We start from the raw sequence: 21448 nt of genomic DNA, 5'->3' as shown, positions 1-21448 counted from the left end.
GCCTCCATAGTTGCCAAGTCCACCAGGGGTGTGTATACGGGCAGATGTGTCCATCTCTTATTCACCCGCAGCGGTTGTAATCTAGGGGGCAAAACGGTGAGCAGCTGGTCAGTATTCCACATTTCCAAAGATTACACTGCATTGAATGTTGTGACTGTAACAGTATATTGTTGCATATGCCCAAATGGTGCATATGTGTACTGTGATGCAGTTAGGTGCCATGGCCTGCCCCCCCCGCAATGGCGTCCGCCTGTCCTGAATGGAGGGACATGTGGAAGTGAGGTAATTCTGCTGACGTTGTGTGCCGTTGCGGGAGGCGGTTGAGTACTGCTGTGCAACTCCTCATTGGTTAACATTGGGCCCTATGGGAGCAGTGGCCAATGGTGATGTACGCCGGCGGTGACGGTACGCACCACCGCAGACATGACCGTCATTTTCTATCTGTTCACTCACTTGCTACCTGACCTTCAACAGGAGAGGATCTACACTGCAAGTGCTGCTGTGACCTGTGTCTGGAACCGACCATGGCTTGAGTCACTGGGGAAAGGGCCCCTGCCTTCACCACTGTGGAGTTGGAGAGACTGGTGAATGGGGTCCTACCCCAGTACTGAATGCTGTATGGACCTCCAGACCAACAGGTGAGTACACTGTGAGCACGATGCATGGGGCATGAATGCATGGAGAGCTGTGTGTGAGGGCCTCGGGTAAGGGAGGGGTTGGTGGAAGGGTCCTGGGCAGCGTGCTGCATGTATGGTGGGCAATGTCTGTGCGTAAGGGGATGTGAGGGCTATGGTGGGACATGAGTGTAACATGCCGGATGGTCTGACTGATACCTTTTTCTATGGGTATCTTTCTGCAGGTCAGCACTCATCAGAACAAGGGTATATGGCGTGCCGTCGCAAAGGACGTGAGGACCCTGGGGGTCTATGGCAGGCGGAGCACCCACTGTCGCAAACGGTGAGAGGACCTGAGACGCTGGGCAAGGAAGATGGCGGAGGCCCACCTGGGGATGTCCTCCCAACGAGGAAGGGGTGCCCGTCGAATCCTGACCCCCCTGATGGCCCGCATACTGGCGGTGGCCAATCCGGAGCTGGATAGGCGCTTGAGGGCATCACAGCAGCCACAAGGGGGTGAGTACAGTTTCCCAATATACTACTTGCGCGAGGTGGGGTGGCATCCGGGTAGGGGATGTGGGCCTTTGGGTCCCACTAGACCAGCTCGGACATTGCAGGGTAGGTCCCATGCTGGGCAGGGTATGATGTGAACCACCTCCAACCAAGCTAGTAGGCATCCACTACTGGGCAGGGTTCTGTGTGTCTCAGGTATGCTGCTATTGGTGTTAGGTGTCCCTCCCCATGCTCTGGTGACCAGCATTGTGACTGTTAGTGCATTGCCTAATGCGTAGGGCTGTTCCCTGTGTGTGAGTTGGCGGTGTGTGAGTTGGCGGTGGTGTTGGTGCCACCATTGACCAAGTGTATCCTTTGTCTCTTCCCCCCCTTTTTGTTTTGTCACCCTGTCCTTCTGTGCATTAGCATCATCTGGCGGAGAAGCAGAGGCACTGGTGTTGGAGGGAACTACATCCCACATGGCTCGGGAGGCCGAATCCACCAACGGTGAGGTCACAAGTGGGACGGAGGGCGAGGGGAGCACCACAGCGTAGATAGGAGGGGACAGTTCGGACAGTGATACTTCCTCCGATGGAAGTTCCCTGGTGGTGACGGACACCTCTGTGGCCACCCTAACTACAGGTACTGCCGCAACCCCCGTACCAGCACCACCCTCCCAGCAGCCCCTCAGCGTGTTTCCCGTGCCCGCTCACCCAGGAGGGTGGGCATCTCCTTCGCCCCAGGCACCTCAGGCCCTGCCCCAGTTAGCCCTGCTGCCCTGAGTGAGGAGGCTATTGACCTCCTGCAATCCATCTCTGTTGGGCAGTCAACCATTGTGAATGCCATCCTGGGGCTGGCAGCCCATTTGCAACAAAAAAATGCCTTCCTGGAGGGCATTCACTCTGGCATGGCGGCCCAACAGAGATCAATCCAGGCTCTGGCCTCCTCTCTGATGGCAGCCATTGTCCCTATTTCTAGCCTCCCCCCACCAACTTCCTCTACCCAGTCCCATTCCCCTCAACCCCAACCTATCCCAAGCACACAGACAGACCCACATGCACCCAGGACAATACACAGGAGTGGCTCAGGCAAACACAAGCATCATCCCACAGACACTCACACAAACACCATCCAGATGCAGACATACCAACATCCACTGCCACTACTGTGGCCCCCTCCTCCTCGTCGTCCACCTCCCTCCCAGTTGCTTCTCCACTCACACCTGCATGCACTACATCCACTACCTCCATCACCAGCACGCCTATCACATCGGGGAGGTTGCTGGCCAGGCCATCATACCCAGCGTCTCATATATTAGAAATAAAAAGGCCGGAAGGCAGCATGGCAGAACTCTACACATACTATTCCAATCTGTATACAGCGCAGCCCACGCCGACAGCACTGGCATTGCAGGAGTATCTTGATGAAATCGGTGTGGTCTGGTTGACTTCTGTTCAGCAACAATTCCTCAGTGAGTCCTTTTCTGTTGAGAAGGTGGTACAGACTATTGACTCACTTGTGGGGATGCGTGCTCCGGGGCTGGATGGGTTTACTGGGGTGTTTTATAATAAATACAAAGGTATACTTAGTGTGCACCTCATATCAGTCTATGCTAAGGCAATGGAATCCAGGGTTCTCCCTGAAACCATGCAACAGACGGTAATTACACTTTTACCCAAACCCGGTAAGGATCCCTTACATTGCAGATCATATCAACCTCTTTCTCTATTAAACTTTGACAAGACAATTCTGGCCAAGATGGTCGCCACCCGCCTCTCTCTCTTACTGGATGAGATAATTTCCCCCACTCAGTCTGGTTTTGTGCCACACCGCTTCACCTGCATCAATCTTCGCACTGTTTTTTCGGTGCTAAATAGAATATCACCAGAGGTTCCGGCAGCGATTGCTCTGTTGGATGCCGAAAAGGCTTTCAATTCCCTTGAATGGCCCCTTTTACATGCTGTACTTGGCAAGCTTGGGTTCCCCCGCCGTTATACCAAGTTGATTTCCTTGCTAAACTCGCAACCCACTGAGGCCATACGGCTCAATGGTGTCCTTTCCCACTTTTTCCCTATCACGCGTGGTACACAGAAGGGATGACCATTGTCCCCACTGCTTTTCATTCTGGCGATAGATCCCCTGGTGAGACATTTGAGGTGAGGACACATACTCAGAGGGCTGCAATTTACTAGCGGGCCTCTCCTTGTGTCACTATATGCCGACGATATATTACTTTTCATTCGCCATCCAGACATTAATCTTACTCCAATACTGGATGAAGTAAATCGTTTTGGGAAATTTTCTGACTTACATGTAAACTGGAACAAGTTGGAGCTTCACTCGCCCACCTGTGGAGGAGTTCCCCCTGTGCTGGTGTTCTAACTCTGCAAAGTACTTAGGTATCCACATCCATAGAGATAAGGAGCAGGTGATACGGCTAAACTATGGGCCTGTAATTGAGAGATTCACTGCCCAAGTGCACAGGTAGGTGAAGCTGCCGCTCTCCATGGCAGGCCGGATAGTACTCATTGGTTACTCAGTTGATGTGGGCAAACAGACACCATTGCATTCATTGGGAGGGCCTGATTCTTGCATATGAACGTGGGGTCCTCAGGGTTCCCCAATTCCAACTTTATTATTTGATGGCACAATGTCAGTATACATATAATTGGTTTCACTCTGGTGCCCATCTTTCATACTCCATCCCAGAATGGTGTGTTCTATTGCATTGTAGAGATATCAAGACCCTTGCTACAACCAACTGGGCTTGGCACAAACTTGTTCGCCTACTTCACTGTGATTCACTGTATTCCCCTGCACTGAAAAAGATCAATAATCCTTTCATACCCATCACACAGGAGGCGCTGGTTCAGTGCACGCTGCAGACCTTTCAACTTCATACTTTTGGAGACATCTTCCTGGACTAACACATATTTTCCCGCACTACAGATTCCTGCTTCACTGATGCCACACAATTGCAGCATTTCATACAATGCCGACTGCAGAGTGCTCTGTGCGCACATTATCCCACATATCTGCTAGCGCCGGCTGAGTTTACTCCACTCTCCTTGGTGGCTTCTGCGGACTCGGGGGCTAGACTGGTCTCTAAGCTATATTTAATGTATATTAAGGTCCTTCCAGATGCTGCGCTCAGGGAAACCTCGGAGAGGGATCTGGGACGCCCACTGCCCCATAAGGTCTGGAAGGCATGCTGTGCACAAAGTCGATTTGTTTCACCCAACCAGCACCACAAACGTATCCACTTTAAATTCATTAGAAGAGCCTACCTCCCCCTCCCCCCCAGTGATAAGGCCATATCGACCCAGCTCACTCATCGGCCTGTCCCAAATGCTGAGCACCGACTGCAGATTTCTTACATATGTCATTGTCCTTGCCCCAGTATTAGTCGCTTTTGGTGTGAGGTGCTTGATCGATTATCGGTCATTGTGGGGTGGCCTCTCAGTCCTGACCCACTTACAGCCCAGCTTGGATATACTGGTGAATTGCCAAAGTCCATTAGGCACCTCACTGCGATGCGCTCCTGTTGGCAAGGAGGGAGATACCGCTCTGTTGGGGATCTAAGAATGAGCCTAGTGCTGCCTCCTGGTTGGCCAGTCTCACATACTGTGACACTAATAGTGAGCTGTACACCTCGCTCCAACCAGTTTTGTGTAGACCTAGGGATATCTGGCAACCACTGAGGGACTATTTAAACATAATTGCTGCTTCCTCACTAACCTTGCAGACTTCGACTGGTGCAAGCTCATGCTGATACCCACTTTATCCATGTTATTATCTATGCTTTGTCTCTTTTGGGCATTGTATGGCCCACTGCCCAACCAAAGCTTATATCACCACCATCGTATATGTCTTGCAATGATGGACTGTTGATCACACGTGATCTTGTTCTAGCGGATTGTGTTGCACTGCAATGTGTTTGTTCTATGTTAAGATTAAAAATGATAAATATATATATATATTTTTTTTAAAGGTGGCCATTGTATTGAGCAAAGATTGCCTCTAGCCCTACCAGGCTCAAATCAACTGTTATTTCACTATGTAACTTGGGGTCAAACTAAGCAATTTCCCTTGCATTCTCAATAACATATTTAATGTCTTTGAAATTCTGGTTGCATGCTTGAGATTACTTGAATGGTACATTTTTCTTTCTCAAGTCTCAATGGGGCACTCACTGTAGTAAAATTGCAGATGTATCTTGAGCAATACCTGGCCATGCTTAAACCAGATTTCAGCATGGTGACATCTTGGGGGGGTGAGAACAGGGCAAGTGCATGATAGTGCTTGCACCTTGTTTGGATCTGGAGACAACCCCCCAACAGAGAATATTTGCCTAACAATTTCAGTTTGGTCTTGTGAAGCTCACACTTTGCGGCATTCAGAGTGAGACCTCCACCAATGAGTAGCTGGCACACTTGGGTTAGTCATTTATTGTGTTCTTTTTGTGTTTGCCCAAAAAACAGTATGTCATCCATGTAATTGAAAGCATGCGTGACAGGCTGAATCCCTTGGCCAATAACACCCTGGAATATTTCAGCAGCAAAGATACTCCAAATCTCAGTCGCTTATATCTGAACAAACCAAAATGAGTTGAAAACTTAGTAATGTACCTGGAGTTCTCCTCTAACTCAATTGATGGTACCCTTTATTGAGGTTGAGGCGGGAAAACACTTTGGCTCCATTCCATTGCATGATCATCTCTTCTATGCGTGGACAAGGATGCGCCTCCCTCTCAATGGATTTGTTTGACTAGAGCATATCAACGCAAATGCGCTCCATTCTGCTACTGTTCTTTTTTGGTACTACTTCTATGAATGAAACCTATGGTATGGGGCCTGTGAAGCATTCAATGATGTCATATTGTAGGAGGACTTCCAACTCTTTTCCTACAGCTTCTTGTAGATGGAAAGCAACTCTGTGTTGTCGCTGAACAAGAGGATGAAAGTCTTCATTGATATGAAGTGGTACTTCTATTTTCTTCAGGCCAAGAAACAACTATGGGAATTGTCTTCTTATCTATAATTGAATACAGGTTTTAGTTGAGGGATATCAGTCTCATGTCAGCAGCAGTGGCAAAACTTATTAAACAGGCACTCGATGATGTCCCTTGTAGAATGTGAATGGTGGATCGCACCGATGTCTTTTTGTATTGCATTGTCGCTAAGAACGCGCCTTGGCTTTGCAATGGCTCAGTAGCAGCCCAATTATATACTTTTGTGACTGTTTGAGTGAGGCGAGGCACAGGGGATAGGCTGTTAAATGTTTCTACTGGCATGATGTTAAACGACGCACCACTGTCTATAATGAAGGTTATTGGATGATCGCTCACCTTCAACTAGTGTTTGGGACAGTGTCCAAATTACTTTTGTCGCTCCATATGGCAAACTCTCTTTAAATTATGATCCTCTTTACGGGTAGCTAACCCCACATGTGCACGCTGTCTTTTGGTGGATATCATGCACATTCATCGTCTTGGCTGCCACTTGATAGTGACGTTGAAGAACCTTTGTACGATGAGCTCAATGACTATTGATTTGGCCTGGTTTCTATTTGTCATAGCTGATGTTGCTTTTCAGTTTTAAGGGCGTGGTGCGAATGTTTCTGGAATGTTCATGTGGCCATTTTCGCTTTCCGTCGTCATGCACACTTGAGTTTTCTTTGGCTCAGCATACAGTTATCAAGTGGGTCTCTTTTCGACGACCTTTTCAGACTTCTCATGGCGGCACATTTACCTTCATGGGGAAATGAAAATCCACATCAGAAGCGTAGTTTTGTTTTGTTTGAAGACGTCGACCTGCCTGTGTCTTGTTTATACTTGTGCTTGCTTTTCACAGTCAATGCCAATTCATGGTGTGCTGTTCCTGCTTTCATGTCAGTAGCTTGTTGATCTGCTCATTATTCTGCTCTCACAACTATCAGCATTTACTCCTGACTGTGTCTCTCTTAGCATGCGCATTTCACATAAATCTGAAGGGCAGCCATCAATGATTCTGAGGTGCACAGCGTCTTTGTCAGTAAAGTTTCAGAATTTGTAATGTTTAATGAGTGCACTGAGTGTTTCAACAAACTCATCCGTTGTTTCACCAATGTGTTGTTGTGCTTCGCCGAAGACATACCTTTATTAGTCGATATTTGGTATTGTACTGAACATGGCCTCTAATGCTTCTTTTACTTTTTGGTATGATCTTGCATCAGTCTGTGCGATTTTCTTTAACTTCTTTCACTCCGTCACCCGCAAGGTTTTTCAAATATTTGATGATCTTCTTGCCATCTTCTTCCTCTAGTACATCTATGAAGTCATTAAAGGTTTCAATCCACGAAGCTCACCTGGTGCCAATGTTTTGCTTCTTAGAAGCATTGAAAGGTGGTGGTGCCTTCAGGAACACGGGTGCATTATATTTTGCTCTCCTTTTCTGTCACCATTGAGACCACGTACTGTTCAGGCAGCTTTTGACAACTTCTTCAAGCAGAAGGTGCAGGAGCAATGTGCGCCGCTATGTGCTTCAATCTCCCTCGATTGTGAATACATTTTTTCTTGTCTCTCGTATGTTGCTGATGCAATTGTTATTTCTTGCTTTGTGTAAATAACTTCTGTATTTGATGCTTAGTGCAGTCCCTCTAACGACCACCTCCTCACTATTTTTGGCGGGTGTTTTGAATGTGCTCTTTTGCAGGGCCTTCTATCTCTTCTGTGGCTGTGTAGGGGCTGGAGCAGACCTTTGATTCCACATGTGCCAGTGGCAGACCACGCTATATCTATTATGGGCACAGATGGGACACACAAGCAGTTTGCTTGATCATTGCAAACTCTCAGGGAGAGCAGTCTTGCCTTCTTGGGCATGCATCCCATACTCGTCGCCAGTTGTACTGTCTTCCCCAACCCTGGAACATGCATATGAATTACGCCATATTGATCTGCTATCAAACATTACTTTATTCCTCAGCATACACTAATGTACTGGGCATTACATCATACTTTCTATTAACCACACCTTAACATCTCACAACCATTAAGTACTTCCTGTTGATAGCCCAGAACCACGAGGGTTCTAGTGCGCATACCTTCAAGATGCTGCACACAATACAGGCTGGTATTGAACACCATTCAGTACCACTGAACACTCACTGTGTTTCAAAGTGGGAAACTCACACCCAATAAATAGCACTTGATGCATATGACTTTCCATTGCCACACGCCATCCTGTACACTCAAACGTTCACATTGTTTACTAAAACGTTCTCATGAATGAAATGTTGTGTCAATCGTAACCTATGATACCACTGTACTTCTCAGAAATGTGAGCAGCAGCGTGCACCCCTGTCCCCGCTGTCTTTAGGTAGAGGATGGGAGTGGAGCCCTACGCTGTTGTCATGGTAACGAAGCAGTAGCAGCGCCGCTGCAGGATGTGAGGCGGGTCATGTGCTACGGCAAGATGGCTGCCCAGGCTCCGGAGGATGGTGTGTGAGCGCATGTGCAAGCGTCAGCCCGAGAGTGATTGCCTGACCCCTGCCACCGTGACCGCACCGCTCCCGGCGATTACCGTATCCCGACTCTGCCCGTGACGCCCCCACCATGAGAACGTGCGTCCCGTGGCACAGCTGAGCGTGCTGTGCTTACAGTCACGAGCACGCCTTTGTGTGCTGACTTGCCCCTAACTTTGTGGTGGTGCAGCGTTTCCTGCGGAGACCGCTTTTTGCGCATTGGCAACTGGTCTTCACACGCTGAACCTAAAGCCTTACCATGGCACTGACACTGTTTGGTAAGTCACACACACGTACAATTTATATTTATCGTATCCGAAGTGGCTATATTCCTTTGTGACTGATTCTGCGAAAGTGACAGACTGTGATACAGGGATTGTGTCTGCCGCCTGAGACAGTATAACTGTCTGAGAAGAGCTCCTTCCCATTGTTTCCTCAGGCAGAGCCATGGGCGTGTACTCCTGCTAAATTTAGCCCTGCTGCGGCTCATAATGAAGATTTGGCTGCAGGAGCACCCGAGTACCCGTCGTTAGTGATTTTATTATGACCACCTATTTAATCAAGTGTTTGTACAAGACATTTGCATGTGTTTCAGTCGCATTGCATGCGCGTTCCTTACAAGGAAACCAGACAGTAGTTACATCGATCCTATTAATCACCAGCTGTTCTTTTCCTACACGTGAAACTAACATGCCGGTTTCACTGTCGTAAGTTAACCCTCTGCCCTTCTACAGTCGCGGGCACACCATCTGAAACAATTTCAGTAACGCGTGTACTTCAGCGCTCGTACTCGTTCATTTTAACATGCTGGCCACTCCATCCCTGGCATGTCTGCTCTCTGTTGTCGCGAAAGAACTTAACATTTTGTCTTCTGACGACACTTGTGCTCGTATCAATTGGCACATCAATGCCAATCAGTCCCACTACATTACACTGTTTTCTTTTTTAAATATATATATTACCTGGCAAACTATCCGTGCCTACGTGACCGAATACGCCCTTACTGTTCCCCTCTTTTTTTCTGCCACACCAGTAGCCCTCTTCATTTACTGTCCTCCATATCTTTCTTACTTTTGAACCTATGCATTCAAATGTTCTAGCCCAGAACGTTTGCACATACTACTACATTGTTTTTTATGTAGCACTTAATACATTTTTTGCAGGTTATAAGCATTGTAAACAATCAGTGACAGTATCTCCAATTTTAAGGGTTCTCAATTTATCAACCTCAGAAGCATGAACGACTGGCGCAGCTCTGCTGTGATTTGAACTTGTGACCTGCAAGCAATACAAGATGTCAACAGTTAGAACTTTACTTACCTAGTCACCTTGCCAGCTCAAGGTAAGGTCCTCGGGAACGCCCTCTACTCAGGAACTACAAACAAGCTCCTGAGACGACTCCAGCGCATCCAGAACGCATCGGCCCGACTCATCCTCAATGTCCCCCGCCCCAGCCACATCACACTCCACCTGAGAGGCCTGCACTGGCTCCCTGTCAACAAAACGGGGAGCCACGCACACAAAGCACTGCACAACACCGGACCCACCTACCTCAACAACCGACTCAGCTTCCACACCCCCACCCAAAGCCTCCGCTCAGCAAACCTCGCCCTCGCCACAGTCACCCGCATCCGAAAAACCACCGCTGGCGGCAGATCCTTCTCCTACCTCGCCGCCAAGACCTGGAACACTCTCCCCACCATCCTACGACAGACCCTGGACCTGCTGGCCTTCAGAAGACTCCTCAAGACCTGGCTCTTCAACCAGTAGCACCCCCTCCCTCCCCAGCGCCTTGAGACCCTCGCGGGTATGTAGCGCGCTTTACAAATGCAGTGATTGATTGATTGATTGATTGATTGATTGATATGTGCAGGAGGCGTTCCTAACTTAATTAAACTCTTCATTGATTTCCTAGAAGTAACCAAATTGTGGCAACGAGACCTACTACTGGTTATTCCACTTTCAGGGGCCTACAGCTATTCAACACATGTACAAGTATTTTGGGGCCTTTAGTAAGGACCTGGGTCAACTTGTTTTCTCTTAAGGAGTGTTGATCACCATTAGTAAGACAATGAAAGTTTCTGGCCAGGTGTTGCATGAGTTCAACTGGCAATTTTCCCTCCTGCCTGTTCACTTTCTGCTGAAGATCTACGTTTTCTTTCTAGAACGCATCTGATCACGTTATGTTATGTTGCGATGGTTGTAGCTAACAACTATACAATGAGAACACCCCCTACAGTGAAAAGGAACCAGTGCCTCTTCCTATTTATATTACGTACATAAAAACATATTCATCACTAGAATAGAGACACAAACCAAGACTATACAACTCATTGGCAGACCAGTTACTACCTGTGGCTCAGGTTTGTCGCTATAAAAAATGGAACATACTCGCATAAAACTGATCTCAGGTCTGTTTTGCTTAGCTGGTAAGGTAACTAACTCCTCGAGAGCTTTCAATTGCGGTCTGTTTGAAAATAGTGGGATCTGTTAAGGCCTTCAATATACCGAGTTTGAATAAATAAGTACTGTTGAGTTGGTTAATAATGTCTGTATTTACATCCTATGAAAAGGCAAAACTGCATTTCCGTTCAGGTTAAAAATATGTATATAGATAAGTAGCCTGCAAAAATAAATTGTATATACACCACTTAAAATAGAAATGTAAAATCCTAAAACAATTTTAAACAGCTAATTAATATCGGCTCCACCCAAATACCAAATATGAGCCATACATGTTCATTTGTAAATCATTGCTGGTTGGTGAGAGATGTATCTATATTTTAGAAACAGGGGTGTTAAAATCGAATATCGTAACATTAAACAATCCAATAAAATATGTGCAATATAGAATTTTACATTCAAACCACACATAAATCTCCACTGATTGCCACTTAACCTTGAGGTCAAATCTGAGCCAGCAGACATAGTATTGGTATCTAGTCTAATTTTCATTATGAAAAACCTCCTACAGTGATCAGGAAGAATCTTCACATGAGGGAAATATCAGCATTACCTAGACACTCTCATGTAAGTCTAATTGATGTTTTAGATTTCAAATACTACTGATCTCTTTCTACGAAGACTAACAGATTACTTTTTCAACGTCTATCTTGATTGAAGAGAGTCTCAATGCTGGATCCTGCCGTATATGGTATGTTGCATTTTGTACATATTTATATGATGCTTTATTCATAAGGCCCACTTTTTATTGGTTGTCTGTATATCCAAGCCCTTCATTCTAAGTTGTCAGGAGAAATCTCCTGATAAACACAACTGGGGCAAATACTATTACCACATGTTGCAGTTTTACACCAGTTCTGTTTTGCAGGGCCATTCGGCATGTCAAAATAGGATACCATGTGGTTTCGGTCTTAATTGGTAATAATTCATAACCTCTTCCCCAACGTTATGCAGATTGCTTCTGGTTATACCATAAGGCAGTGGTTCCCAGCCTGTGGTCCGGGGACCCCTGGGGGTCCGCAAAGCCTTCTCAGGGGGGGTCCGCGAGAGCCTAGAAAATTAAAAAAATATTGACAAATTAGGTCCCAAGCTTCCAGTAATGACTCAGACGGGGGTCCCCGGAGTCCCATGATGATTCAGTGGGGGTCCCTGGGTTCCATTAATGTTAAAGTGGGGGTACACAGAAACCAAAAGGTTGGGAACCACTGCCATAAGGCATTCACTTGGATAAATGAATAATTTTTGCTGAACTTTGAATGTCAGATTGGGTGCAGATAATGTACATGAAGCGAGTAACATTAAATATACTTTGTGTATTTTTAAGAATTAATTGCTTTGACGAATCTTTGACTGTCCCCAATAATCACATTTTTGCCTTTTGTTGAGAGACCTGTATTGGTTCCCTACATGCCACTGAGTATATTAGCTCTGAGCATGCCACATATCGTTATAATGCAATCTTACTAGTAGAAGCTGATCAGTTAGATGACTTATACAACTAGAATATATAGGGTGCCTGGTCTTGATGGGTTTCCCTGTGTTATACTGACAAATGCCATACTCCTCATTTAGGTGCATGTCAACTGACCTACTAGTTTCTAAGTAATGGAAATACTGTACAATGTACGGATTTAGACCTGTAGAATTGTAGAATGACACCATATTTGCATGTTGCAGCAAACATTTTTGCTAAAGTTTGGTCTCACCTGGACTTTTGGTGAAAATAGCACCTGATGAAAATGTCGGACGTGGTCTGTTGTCCCTGTCTCTTTCTTCAGTTACATGTTTTTTTTTTTTTTTCATGTCTTTCTGATCGAGCTTTGAAACTAGGTGATTAATTTGTCCCTTCTTCGATTATCAAACATCGTTTGACTAAAAGTTCACAGTTTTATGGGTAAAATTGTTTGCTTGGGGGAAAAGATCAATATTTGTTAGCAGTGGTCAGGCTGCCTTATAAAGATACCTCGGTTACAGTCAGGCTTTCTAACACTGGCTACTTCAGAGGCTGAATATATTCAAATGTTCACTTGATGTGTATATGCATATTGGTATTCTTAGTATTTAGCTTTTACCCACTTGACGTTCCTGAAATCTTTACACCAGTAAAAACTTTTCCCGAAAAAATTAGTTCTGTACTTCACTGTTTTTGACCTTCCCATTAGATAGAGTGTTGTTTGCCCAAACTCCACTTGAGTTGCAGAAGGCATTTGCTGCTCCGTTGAGATATTCAGAGCTTAGCAACCTTAAATCACAGCAAAACAAAAGTGATGGAATTTACCTCTATAAAGAAAAGATCTTTGTACTCTGCTTACCGGACCAAAGTAACATTATTAACATATATTATTATATAACAGGCTTACATTTGTTTCATGACTCAGTTTGGACATTGAAGCAGTTGGTACTCGTGTATTTATAATAACTGTTAATAATTTTGCACTTTTTACTTAACTGCATTTAATGCTAATGTAAATCTGGTTTGTATATGTGGAAAAGTTGCATAGGGCTGGATTCTACCTACGTCTTTGCTGAAAAGTGCAGTGGAAAAGCTGATGGACCCTCATGATAGTAAATCCACACCGAAGCAGTATCCTGCTTAGAAATTAGCTTAGCTGGATTGTTTTATAAGGCTGAATACATTTTGATTCTGTTGTTGATCTGCACTTGGCCATTAGTTGTGCAACAAATGGTAACTGAGAAGACTTGATAATTTCTTTTTTCTGTCAGCTAAATGCTCTGATACAGAAACTGGGTTGCATTGCAATGTCTAATGGGCCTCTCAAGAGGGCTCTTTGCCGGAGATGTTTAGAGTAGGATGCTGTGATGATGTGTTTTAGTGAGGGTGCAGTGAGTGTAGTGTCTTGAAGAGAGTCGTTAGAAATGTCTCACAAGTACCTAATGAGGTTTAATATGGTGGTCTCCTTGACACAGGTAAAAACAGACAGTGGCTGTCCTGGTAACTAATGAACCTTGATAGCTCAGGAAACGTGGTTCAGGGTCAACATGTTTCTTGCCTTATGTGGTCCAACCGGATCTTGGGCAATTCATCAGGACCAGAAATGTGACACCTAACCTACACCTGATTAAGAATCAAGATGTGTGTAAATTATGATACCCAATCAAAATGTGTGTTGTCAGCTATACCTTCTTTGGTACAGGACACCAAAAATCCGACCTGTGAAAGAAAAGACCGCTAATAAGGGTATCATCAATGAGGGAACTGGGGTGATATCTCCCTCATTGCATATAGGTCAATGTCAAAACATGCTGTGGGCGAACTTTTGCCCCACAGTGATATGTGCACCTTTAAAAAGGAATACATTAACAAGCACGTGACCACATATGAAAACACAGGACACAGTGCCAAATCCACGCAAGGAACGTGGTGCGTCACTTTATTTTAGTCCCAAATACAGGTGATAGACATCTTACCCTATTTGAGATAGACTTCTGCCCCTTAGGATAGGGCAGAGGACCACACAATTGTCCAGGAGAAGAACTGTAAAAAGTCACTCCCACATAAGCCAATTGTCCAAGTACTCACGTGGTTCAACCCGGTAAAGTGCCCATGACCTACCCTCCTCTGCTAGCCTGGAGGTAATGAGGCTGCCAGGGTGAGGGTTTATAAAGCATATCTGATAGGTATCTGATGCAGGACAAACGAGTGAAGTGAGAAACGGAAGAAAGCTAGACTGTCCGTTGGTAGTGGCCACCATGTTGAAAGGGGAATCAGATTGTGTAATGACAGGCTAGTCCTGCCCTGATATCGTAAGTTTGTAGCGGCCTTCTGATCAGTCAGATCCCCAATCCTGTTGATTAGCCCTTTCCCTATTGACAGCTTCCCTCTCCTCTTTCTTCTTTTCACGCAGAACCACACACTTTTGTGGTTTATGGTACATTTAATTTAATAAGTGGGAGGTAGTCTCTAAAGGGAGAAACAAAAATGAAATCTGTTACACTGTGTATTATTTTAGTATGTTATAGCTGAAAACCAGCTGAGTGAAAGAATTTGCAATGCTGGATATATGCTTTTATTTTTGAAGTTTTATAGTCACTTCTATAACATTTTTATTGATATTCATAAACTTTTTAGGTTTTTGTAAAACCTCTAATTCCTAATAAAATCAACTGTACTCCTAAAAAAACAAACCTGTAAGAGAAGGAGTGCCTTCTTTGTCATACATATTGTGTAAACATTTTAGCTGTTGTTCACTGAATTGATGAATGCTGCGTTTTTTCCAAATAGAAAGACAATTGTTTTATTTAAGACTATATCATCCACAATTTTCGAGTGACTGATACTAAGTCAATATCACTAGCCAGCGCTACGTGCACTGATAACACAAAATGTAGCATTTCACACATTCTATTCAGAACAGTATACTCTCCTCCATTCCTGAAGATATCCCTAAATAATAAGATAGATTTTACTTTGGTAGGTTTAGGTAGATTAAATTTGGAAGCACAGGGATTCATTTTTTACTGTTCCCATTTTTATCATTAGTTTATCTTGAACAGTCACCCCTCTGAATTTGATTTTTTTTGTTGTCCTTTCTTTGTGTTCCTTTGTATTAGGTGCTTTGTATCACCTCATTATTTCTTAACTTCTTACATTTATTTTTCCTTCTTGTAAATGCATTTCAGATGCAGTTGTATTTAAACCAGTTACTTCAAACCCTGACCCCAAGTTTAGTTTTCTGATCTCGTTCCCCTACACCTTCTTCACAACTAATGGGGATTATAAATCACCTAATTCAATTCCTGTCAGTTTACGTCCACATCTGTTTATAGTACATAATTTCTGTACTTTGTGCCTTACCAGCTATTAGAGACTGAGGGCCTCATTACGCCCCTGGCGGTCTTGAGACCGCCAGGGTCGTGCTGGCGGTCAGACCGCTGCCAGTGTGGCAGTCAGACAGCCACATTACGACCGTGGTGGTAGCGCCATGGTCGGACTGCCAGTTTTCCTCCATAGGAGGGACTGGCGGTGCTGGTGGTCCTAATCTGCCAGGGTAGCGCTGCAAGCAGCACCGCCCTGGGGATTAAGACCCCCTTCCCCACCAGCGGTTACATGGTGGTTACACCACCATGTAACTGCTGCCGGAGATGGGGTGTGGTGGGCCCCTGCACTGCCATTGCACTTGGCATGCACAGTGCAGGGGTCCCCCTGGCCAACCCCGTTGCGATGTTCACTGTATGCGTTGCCGACAGTGAACATTGTGATGGGTGCTGGTGCACCCTACGCACTACAGCATTGCCGCCCGCTCTATTATGAGCTGGTATCAATGTTGTAGGCCGTTACCCGCTGACCTAGCGGGAAACTCTTAATGGGGCCCGTGGGAAGGCAGCCATACTGGCGGCAACCTGGTGTCAAGTTTTCGGGCGGGTCTTGTGAGGACTCTGGTTGGGATACCCCTTGAGGTCACAGAATATCTCCCAAGGAAGTAGTGTAGCGAAGCAGAAGAGCAGCTAAAGGCATACACGGGGAAAGGACAGCTATGGTAAGGCACAGAAAACAGGAAAGTGAAGGCAGAGCAACCGTAGTGAACAAACAGGGTACAGATCAGTAATGGACAAACACGCTGGGGTTATCACTGAGGTTGCACACAGGGCAGGGCTCAGAACTTCCCACAGCAACATTGAACATCAATGCCTCTGGGCAGATTGCTCTTACAGATAGTCACCCCGCAAGCCCCATAAAAAGGAGGCAGCAGAAGTGATTCTGTCTCTGGACCCTTAGGGCACAAACAAGGATTGTACTTACATATACACAAGACTAGCCCTTGTGGGTCCAGCTGGAAACACAGTGGCAATTCCTGGAAAACAGCAATAGCACACTGTCACTGTTAGGCACAAAAGACTACATACAACACTAGACAAAGGATGGGGGCTTCAATTGCCTCCTGGAAACCTGTAGCTAACCCCAGTACAAAGGAAAACACTTATACACAGGTGATGACTGATAGTACACTTACCTGATACAATAACCTAAGAGGAAACAGAAACAGAAGGAACACACTAGGGGACAAAGGCAGGAACAGGGAGCAGGCTCTGGCTGGAACAAGCAGGAACAGGACTGGAATACAGGGAGCTGGAACAAGCAGGAACAGGACTGGGAAACAGAAAGCAGGCTCTGGCTGAAACAAACAGGAACAAGGCTATGAAACAGAGACCAGACTCTGGCTGGAACAGGACTGGGAAAATAAAGATCAGGTTCAGGCAGAAGCAGAACAGGAACAGGGCTGGAACACAATCTAATAAGGGGTCTGGAACACAAAGGAATCAAAGTCCGATGCGTGACGAGGAGCTTTAGGGAATGGCAGCTTATAAGCAGTTCCAGGCAGCAGGAAGCCCAGGGCGTAGTCACATGGCTGGGCTGCACAAGATAGGTCACAGGCGTGTGCAGTTTCAGTCTCTCAAGTCCTGGAGGAGAGAATCCAGCATACAGGAACAACTGGACTTTTCCTATAAGAAGCAATGGACAGAAGATTACAGGTCTTACTGACTACCAGGAAGTGCATTATGGGACCTGAAGACCGTGGGGCGCAAAGTAGCTCTTTTATAGCATGCCATATTGAAAAGGGAGGCAAACAGGAGTCAGAAAGTGACTCTGGGTGAGTGTTAATGATGATTCCAGGCTACAGATGGTCTGTTTACAGCACCTCCTAGAGATGGGACGACAGTTGTAACACTTGGCCGTTGGGACTTCAGCGGATGGCCTTTTCTGTCCGCCGAAGTCGTAATCGACCCCTGAGTCTTATTAGTGTTTTCAGAACTTCATTTAGGACTGCTCATAGATCATCTTCGAAAGGAAGGAGACACTGTTTGAGGTTGAGCTGTCCCACACATATTCAAACTGCCTGACGTTTTACCAGAACTTGCAGGATCTACTTTACGGTCAGAATTCACCGTAAAGTTTTCTAAATGACTTGATGTTGTGTCAATGATATTCAGATTTGTCCCCAAAATTTTTGAGGCTAACATTGGGTCAATGAAAGGACGAACATCATTTAATGACAGTGTAGGCTTCGTGTAATTCATAGTTGGAACTAAACAATTATCTCATTCGGTTATCGTTGTTTCATCCAGTGAGAATGATGCAGACGTAATTGAAGTGAGAACTGTTTTTGTGTAAGGCCACCTACTTCTCTCTTGCCTTTGGTTACTGGAGAACTTGTCAATTTGTCACCAAGATTCCTCTTTCATAATAATATCAAACATAGTGACACAACGCTGTTACTTAATTAAGTAGATTCTCTGTCGGGGATCCTAATTCATTTTCTGTTTCCACATTTTACTGTTTTGATCTATTTCTTCCTTGTTTTTTTAATGGACTTCGAGGTGCCTGTTATTTTATAACATCCACCCATATGACTTTTTCCTAATCTAATCACTACGTGTTTTTATCTCCATATCGGTGTCACACTAGGTTATAGATTCAATTAATTATCTAATATTCTACTTTTACAAGCAGTTTTCTCTAAAAGAGTTTGGCCCGGTACTCTACATCCTGTTGTATGGACAGGAACTTGGGCACTGCTGCATATTTGTCACTTTCCCCACTTGCTTATTCTGAATAACCACATTAGTCGGATATTTATGGTCCATTTTATTGTATTTGCCTTTCATTTATTTGATATTTTCCTGTTCAGTATTCTTAGGTTGATTGGACTCTTTTCCATGCCTCACACTGACTCCCACTTATGTTACTTCAAGTAAGTCATTTTTTCAGATCTTTCTCCTTATTTGCAGAAATCAAGGGGACACTTTTGCATTCCTAGTCCTGATTTTCTCATAGTCGTCATTTTTAGGTCAAGCATAGCAGCTCACAATCTCTGCCTTTCCGACATGTTGGAATCTATGTGGGCTTTTAACCACACCCACCTGACCCCCATCACTTTCACTCGTTTGTGGGCTTGCCTTTCAAAAATCCTTTATCATTAGTAAATGCTTTAGGTTTGTCCCTCCTTGGGGCAATTTTGTTACCGCTTTGGCCATCGACCCTGTTACATGGATAATAGCACGTTTGCTGATATGTTTGACTGCAACCAAAGTTATTTTTCTTTTTATGTCTCTCCTTCGTGCTCAGGCTCATGGCGGCCGTGCCTCATGGCGGCCGTGGCGCTTTGAACTGGCTCGCTTATGTCAACTGTTTTACAATACATTTTCAATTTATGTGTTAAGAAAAGCCCAGTTAGGAATTTACAACGCTAATAGCTGTAACTCGAGCAAACGCGAGACCCATTGCATTGCAAATGCTTGTTCTTTCAACTGCTTCTTCACCAAAGCTGAATAGCGCCACTTCTCACTGTAGTATTTATTACTTCTGACGACCGCTAACTTAACCCGTAATGGCCATGGGCGTAGGAAGTGTGGGGGACGCGGGGGATGTATCCCCCCCAGATTTTGGAGGGTGGGGGACGAAGGTGGGGGGGACAAGGGGACACAATTTCCCCTCTCACATCTATTATTCAGAGGGCCATTAGCGCACAAAAGCGCTACTTATAACAGCCCTGTACCGACCATCCTCCAATCTGATGGTAACAGAATGAAGGTGAGTCAGGAGGCCCCCTGCGCCCTCTGCTCTTTTGTTTGTCCTGTTCACACCTGTGGGCATTAAGGGTGCTCATAAGAACAAAGGGCACGAGGAGGAGAAAAGAGTTTTGGATGATTACTGTCTGCATCACCTGCTGCCTTGAAGAGGAGCACTGCAGGATGCCTTCAAGAGGAGCTGCAAGACATTGAGCAAGATCTAAAGAGATAATGGAGTCCCACTCAGCCTGACACCTGCAGGCTAGAAAGGAGACTCTGTGAAACACAATGTTTGTATTTGCCTTGGATCACACCAGTTGGTGAAACAGTGAAGTCAAGATTGGGCCCAGATTTTACCTTTTCACACAACAATTTAGCTATTAGAAGGGTATATTTTTCTAACATTTATATTTAATGTTTTGTTATCTAGGTAATGAAGGGCTTGATTATAGAGTGGCTAACAGGGAGAAGCCATATTTCATTTTGGGCCGTTATGTCTAGCGTTATTATTTATGTTGTTATCGTTACATACTTCAGCATATTGAAGTATATTATCTTTTCTCTATCTTTTCTTCACTGTACTCTGAAACAATCTACCCTATGCCACTGCACCCTACACCACTTTTCTCCACTCTGTGCTACTCTACGCCACTGCAATCTATGCTGTACCACTCTACTCTACACCACTCTACTCTGCAGCACTCTACACTACGCCACTGCAATCTATGCTATTCTACTCTAACCATTGCACAATACACCCCTACACTCTTCACCACTTTACTCAAATCCAATGCACTCTATGCCACTGCACTCTATGCCAATCTACTCTGCACCGCAGCACTCTATTCCACTGCTTTCAATGCCACTGTACTCTGCGCCACAGCACTCTTGGCGACTGCACTCTATGCCACTTTACAATACACCACTGTACTCTGCGACCCTCTAATCTGCAACATTGCACTCTGCCACTGAACTCCACGCCACTCTACTCTGCACCTCTGCATGCATTCAATGACACTGTACTCTGTCCCACTGCACTCTTTTCTGCACCACTGCACTGTAATCTACTATACTCTACACTACTCCACTGTAGGCCCTTCACTCTACTTTGAAATCATCTCCTCTATGCGACTATAATCTACGCAACTCCACTCTATGCTATGCCAGTCTAATCTACCCTGCACCACTCCAATGTACCTTGCGCCACTCCAATCTGCTCTGCACCGCTCTATGCTATTGCACTCTACATCACTATGCTCCACTCTGCAACAATCTACTCTTCACCACTATACTGTACTCTGCAGCAATCTACTCTATGCCACTCTATTCTACTCAGCACCACTGTACTCTAAGCCACTCTTCTCTACTCTGTATCACTCTACATGACTGCACTCTACACCAATGCACTCTATGCCACTCTACTCTACACCACTGCCCTTTATGACACTCTACTCTGCAACACTGCTCTCTGCCACTGAACTATACTCCTCTCTACTCTGCACCACTGCACTCTACTCTGCACCACTCAACTATATGCCACTCTACTGCACTCTACACCAAAGTACTATATGCCACTACACTATGCCAATCTACTCTGCATCACTGCACCCCGCCATTGCACTCTACACCAGTCTACTCTACCTTGCACCACTCCACTCTACCTTGCACCACTCCACTCTACCATGCACCGCATCAATCTGACACAGCACTCTGAACAACTGCAATCTATGCAGTGCCACTCCACTCTGCTCCCCTCTACTCTTCACCACTCTACGCTACTGCACTGTACGCTAAACCAGTGCTGTCTTCGTCAATGCACTCTACACCACTTTACTCAAAACCAACGCACT

The 21448-nt window shown here is 45.3% G+C and overlaps 1 protein-coding gene across 1 annotated transcript in view; it reads left to right on the top strand.

The window, feature by feature from the left end:
* The first annotated feature begins 8546 nt into the window (after positions 1 to 8546).
* CHN1 (chimerin 1) overlaps positions 8547 to 21448 on the top strand; it is a 300327-nt gene continuing 287425 nt past the window's right edge. Inside the window, exon 1 of the mRNA XM_069225390.1 lies at positions 8547 to 8884. Coding sequence (XP_069081491.1) covers positions 8866 to 8884 — 19 coding nt within the window. The 5' untranslated portion in view covers positions 8547 to 8865. The remainder of the gene's footprint in view (positions 8885 to 21448) is intronic.

This window comes from Pleurodeles waltl, chromosome 3_1 (assembly GCF_031143425.1).
Source record: "Pleurodeles waltl isolate 20211129_DDA chromosome 3_1, aPleWal1.hap1.20221129, whole genome shotgun sequence".
In the NCBI taxonomy this organism is placed as follows: Eukaryota; Metazoa; Chordata; class Amphibia; order Caudata; family Salamandridae; genus Pleurodeles; species Pleurodeles waltl.
This window is presented reverse-complemented; position numbering and strand designations above follow the sequence as displayed.